This window comes from Squalius cephalus (genome assembly GCF_949319135.1).
Source record: "Squalius cephalus genome assembly, chromosome: 14".
In the NCBI taxonomy this organism is placed as follows: Eukaryota; Metazoa; Chordata; class Actinopteri; order Cypriniformes; family Leuciscidae; genus Squalius; species Squalius cephalus.
This window is the reverse complement of record NC_137135.1, coordinates 32657585-32663584: the sequence shown is the minus strand read 5'-3', so window position 1 is coordinate 32663584 and position 6000 is coordinate 32657585. Positions and strand designations below refer to the sequence as shown.

General features: G+C 38.0%; 1 protein-coding gene across 2 annotated transcripts in view; it reads right to left on the bottom strand.

Annotated features, from left to right (window-relative positions):
• Window positions 1-991: 991 nt before the first annotated feature.
• The window catches only part of gabra2b (gamma-aminobutyric acid type A receptor subunit alpha2b), a 65184-nt gene continuing 60175 nt past the window's right edge, over window positions 992-6000 (bottom strand). For both annotated transcript variants that reach the window (XM_079893204.1, XM_079893205.1), the window contains exon 10: window positions 992-1752. In XM_079893204.1, coding sequence (XP_079749330.1) covers window positions 1447-1752 — 306 coding nt within the window. In that variant the 3' untranslated portion in view covers window positions 992-1446. The remainder of the gene's footprint in view (window positions 1753-6000) is intronic.

The following is a 6000-nucleotide window of genomic DNA, read 5'->3' as shown; positions in this document are numbered from 1 at the left end:
AATCACAAGCACAGCTGTCAATCATGACGTTACACCCCCATTTGTAGCATCAAATAACTAACTAAAACCAAACTTTTTTAAAAAACGAATACTTGAACATACATCAGCATGATAAGAACTACCAAAAAATGACAGAAACCATCTTTGAAAAAAACTAAAATTTGGGTTTTTTAGTTTGGCTCGAGTCCCATTCGATAACATGAAGAGGGACCTATACTGTAGTCAGCCACCAGGGGGCAATCGAAATACTCTAGATTCACTTTTCAGAACGTGTGCAGAACACTTGTTTTGCATTTCAAATAATAACTAACAAAACAAAAGTTAATTTTTTAACAATCATGAAGCACCAAATCTAGTTACATTGAAAGCCATTTGGACTGAAAATGGACCCCATTTACTTTCTTAAGACTTATTCCCAATCTTTCACTAAAATATAATGATTTGCTTGACTCTGAAACAAATCTCCTTGTTGGCTAAAACCTTGCTTTTAACAATGCAATAAATTCCTGATGGGTAAAATCAAATCCAAGCTTCCATTTTGTTGTTGTTGAGTAGTTTTACTCATAAATAGGGCATAATATGGTATGCAATTGCAGATTCTTGACTTCAAAGTTCAGGTTGCATGAGCTTCCCACACCACCCTGAATTATGCTGCTGAATTAGAGACCTTTATAAAGGGTTACAGAATCAAAAAATGACAGTAAACGGATTGGAAACCATGTTGACATCATCCAAAATACTGTTAATAGAACATTCCTGGTTTAACAGAAGAAAATAAAATCACATACGGTAAAGATACAGCAATGTGTGTAAACGTTTTTTTTTTGTGTGTATGGGCCCAGCACAAAATATCAGACCATAAGCACTAACGTGCACGGTCTTATAGATAAAAAAGGCTAGTCAAAAACAAGCACCATCACGAAAAATCATAACATTTACACCAAATAAATAAATAAATAAATAAATAAATAAATAAATGGCAGCACTTTATTTTGATGGTTCCCTTAAGACATTGTTAACTACAAGTAATGTTGCACCTACATGTCAAATGACTTACAGTTAGTAGAATGTCAACAGTGGACTATCAAAATAAAGTGAAACCAAATAAATAAATAAATCACTATAATTTGCTAATCTATATCACAGAGAGAGGTCCAAAGTCAGGTTCTCACAGAGCAAAACACGTCAAACCAAACGTAACATCATTTTCACTACGTACATATGTACAAAGGCAAATGTCATTTCAAAAGCACTGCTGAAAAAGCTGTAGAAAAGAGCGGCGAGATATAGAGAGAGATAGAAAGGCATCTTGCAACAATCCACGACACGTCTGTCTGGAGCAGATGGGAAAGAGCGTCGGAGCGTGATTATATTCAGAGTCCCTGGGTGGTATTGGCCTAGTCTTTGGTCCTGCTAAGTGGAACCTGTCGCAGCCCTGGACGCCGTCTAATAAGAGGGCACCATGTCTTTGATCACGGGTTCTCTGTTCAAATACGTCGCCCAGTAAACCAGGTTGAATGTCCCGAAGAGAACTGGGAACATGATACGGGATATGCGGTCGATTTTACTCACGCTGTTGAAGGTTTTCTTCGCCTCGGCTGGTTTTCCGTCGGCTTTGGTCTTTCCCGGTTCGGCTACGTTCCCCTTGGCGATGGTGGGGAGGACCGTGTCCTTGGTGATGTTGGGGGCGTAGTTCGCCACAGCGACGGCGTAGGCGTTGTTCTTCTTGATGACTGAAGCTTTCTCCTTTTTCTGTGGGAAATTGAGAGTTTGCCATTTTTAAGAAGTCATTACTTTGGAATATGCTTGTCAGTCCTGTTTGGAGAGCTAATTGTAATTCTGGTTGGATAGTTTGGTTATGAAAGCGAGTAAGAACAATATTTTATGACCGAAGCTAATGTATCTAAATTCTTATAATTTTTTGTGCTAAAAAATTACAAAAGCATCTAACAAAATTACTAAAACTTAAATAAAAAAATATCTAGTTCAGTCATGAAACTCTAGAGGTTGCAGACTGATATGTTATCTAAATGCAATCTGCAAACAATCACTTCATTACTGCATGGTAGAAGCTGATTGGCCTCTGCTGATCATGCAGCCAGTGAGATTGCTTACTCAACTTTTAAATAGTCTGGTTGATTGTTTGCTGTAAGCTAGTCCTGCAGAGCGCTATCAGAGTTTCTCTGAACCCCTCCACCTCCCCAGCTCCACCTGCCTAGATCTGCTACGGGATTTATACATTCATGAAGCAGCATATTCAATTACATGCTAAAACTATTCCAAGAGTTGTCATGATTGAACTGGAAAAAAATGAAATAAAGGCACAGCTGTGACTCAACTTCCAATGCCAAATCTATTTATACAATTTATACAGATAGTTAACATAAGATGATTGGCCAGTGTCCACGCTGACAGTATTCAATCTGCTCCAGTCTCCAGGACAATTTGAGCCTCAAATATGGATGTCAATCCCAAACATCGTGGGAATGCAGCCTTTGTGTGTTATACATCATCCACTTGCCGGATAAAACCGCACTAGTTGTAAAACATGAGTGGTATTATGATGAGGAGTTGATGGGACAGCTGGAGGTGTCAAGGATGAGCAGACTCATGATGAAGAACAGGGAGGAAGATTCATGATTCAATAAGTTCTTGTCATAACAACAGTGGAAAAATTCCGCTGTGCCGGCACCGCTTGAACACAGAAAAATAACAAGATCCCACACATGACAAACACTCATTAATAACAACTTTCTCTCTCCGTTGGCATGCCCACACACACCAACATCAAGAGATACATGCAATTCACACATATGGACCTGGATAATATAGTTAAAAATGATATGTGTGTTTGTGTGTATGTACATATTGTCGCTGTAAAATATCTCCATATTTTATCATTTCATTTTTTTTGTAAATCATTACTATTGGTCACCCTTTACGTATGTCTGTGAGTTTTGCAAATATTTAACCAATGAAAAGTATTAAAAAGAGCTTGTGACTAAACCTCGTAACTCCACCCGACGGCGATGACATACACAATACACACACACACACATATATATATATATATATATATATGTGTGTGTGTGTGTGTGTGTGTGTGTGTGTGTGTATTGTTGTGTATATCATCGCCGTATATATATATATATATATATATATACAGTATATGTTTTCTCACCAAGCATCCTGTTTCAAATGGAAACACATCACCATAAAAGTAAAATGGGTTGTAAATGCCATTTCATGTTGACTTTAAAGGGAAAGTCCAGCTCTGAGTGATACAAGATGACTCAGCAGTGAAACAGTACTGACTCGCGCAGGTGTTTTGATGGTGAATGCGCCGAGCGTTCAGTCTGTTTCTCCAGCTGGGTTCTCGGCACATGCCCGCAGGCCCTGCTCTCATTCCGGGTGTTTCAAAAGGCCACAGACCTCCACCTCCCCCTCACCCCGAGAGCTGATGAATGCGCCTCGGGAAGCAGCGCTGCGGTAATTAAAGAGAGTGACAGGAACTATAGTAATGCATCACTATAAACGCTGGATGGTTACTAAGAGAAGCCGTTTGCTACAGTGTAAGCTCAAACACCACTGAAATTCAGATGAAGATGAAGAGCAAACCAGGACCGAAACAATGTATGATCACTGGAAATTAGTTTAACTACTTGCTACTCCTTAGAAGTCACTTGGAAGTCTTGAATCAAACCAGTGAAGATCTCCTAAAGGTTCTGAGCATCAGGTCAGAGTGTAATACGAGGTTTGATAGCATCTAAAATCAGCCTGAATACATGCCATGTTTAGCTGTGCATGTTAAAATGAACACTGACAACGTGAGCATATGCTGTCAAACAGCCCTCAGTGAAACAAATGAAATGACAATTTAAAATCCCACAGAGCCTATTTCATGCTTAAATAATTTATTTATATGTTTTTTTTTTGAAAATTTATGTGGCAGACTCTAAATAAACAAATGAGACACAATGCGCATAATGTGTTTTCTGTGCCACTAGGAAATTAATCTCACACAGTCTATGAAGAAAATACAGAAAATTACATTCAAAATTAATTCATACAGAAAATTAAGCCTATTTTTTGTTCATTTAAAATATTTTTGCATGGCAATATTTTATTCACAATTATGCCATGAAATATTAAAAACAAGTCTGTTGGCACTGCAGTAATGAGAGCGAGATTGATTTGCATTATGGCAATGTGAATAAGACTTCACCTTTTTTAATGAAACAAATTAGTTTTTCTTCCTTTTGCTTTTCGGAGTGAAAACAAGACTTGGGCATTATCTTGACAGGTTATGTAAGATTCACTGTAGTTGCACCCTATCTGTTAGATTGATTAGATCTATTTCTGGTGCATCAGACTCCGGAAAACTTTAAACCAAGAAATGTAGGTCTACTTTCTGTGACTGTGACTGAGGAAGACAATGCTAAAATCTGCATAAACATACCAATTCTACAGGCTGTCATTTCTGATTGGCTGACTGACCTTTAGTGGGAAGAATGTGATTTGTGGAGAAGATTCGAAGGCTCATGAATAAGCAATGATCTTGAGTCTGACTAGAGAAGGAAGAGACCCTTATGAAACCGATATTAATCAATCTCAGATAATGAGAATAAGACTCCAGAATTGATGGTGTGGATGTCTGTCAGAGAGACAGGGTGGCGGTAAATTTCAGGGTTGACCTCACTGGATTACAATAATTCTTTGCAGAGTACTAAAATCTCAATAGTCATTAAAATCATTTGACTGGAAAATAGCATATAATGCAATTTTGCTTGGGCTTAATTTTGACCGTGCTGTCATAAGGCTTGTCTGCAAATAAATGTCTCTTGCTGTATATTCTGGTATATAAATCTTGGATCGTCTTTCCATCATTATTGGTTCATACTGTAAATGAGATTTTAAAAAAAATCTCTTAGCCCAAGTATTAAACTTTTGAAATCATATCTGCACCATGAATCATATCTAGACTTTCCTCTGTAATAAATCAGCCCATCTTGTTTGTATGAATAATCTCTAACTGATCTTTTTTTTTTCCTTTTAAATGCTATGCCAGCTTATATGGCTGTTCATGGTGGAAGCCAGGTAAGGTTATTCAAAAATAAAAATAAAGATGTTTAAGATTACACCACCACCACCACCACGCTACACTAGCAAACATTACCGCTTATTCTTATCTTATCTTCCTCTCTGCCGAGAACCGTCTCTTTGGTCTTTTCGCTGGAACATCTGAAGAATGATCCATCGTCGCTTGTTCTTATAGCTAGCCAGCGTGGCTAATCGGTATTGAGGGGGGCGTGTGTGTTAATGTCGAATTGCCGTAAAGCAATTTGTGTTTCTCGCTCGTTCTCACTTCTCACGAGACTTCCTATTTCCAACTTACCGAGATGTTAGTCCCCATTTTGCAAGGTTGGTTTTCCGCCTGGGAACGCTGGGGGAAGTGGGGAATGTCACCATTCTCAACAGAACAGGTTATTTAACCCTCCAAATGATTTCTAAATGGTTTTATTAAGTTGAAATAGTTGCCAAGTTCCCCTTTAAGCACTGATCTCATTCCGATTGCCAGTTATTTTTGGTGTATGCATTTAATGTTGGTCTCAGATCTGTGAAAGGTATTTTACTGGTTCTGTAGATAACGTCTGCTTGCTCATTACCCGAGACTCCTGTGTGGCCAGCACAGCAGAAAATAATTTTAAAATCCTTTGATTCAAGAGATGACAATTTGATTAAAATCTGCAATTTTTATTTGTGATCGTTTTTTTTATAGATTCCAACGCTTCAAGACATGATTTTGAACCAGTTATAAAAAAATCATGTCGATAAGATATCTCAGTGAACTTCATTGCCAATAATAGAGCATTTGTATCTGCAGTGAAAACTAAACTTTGGTCAGGGATGCGTATATCCTGATGCAGTTGATTCGTTGCAAAGGCTACTGCCACTTGATTTCCAGATTAAGATCCATCTGTGTATATTGGGGTATGTTGT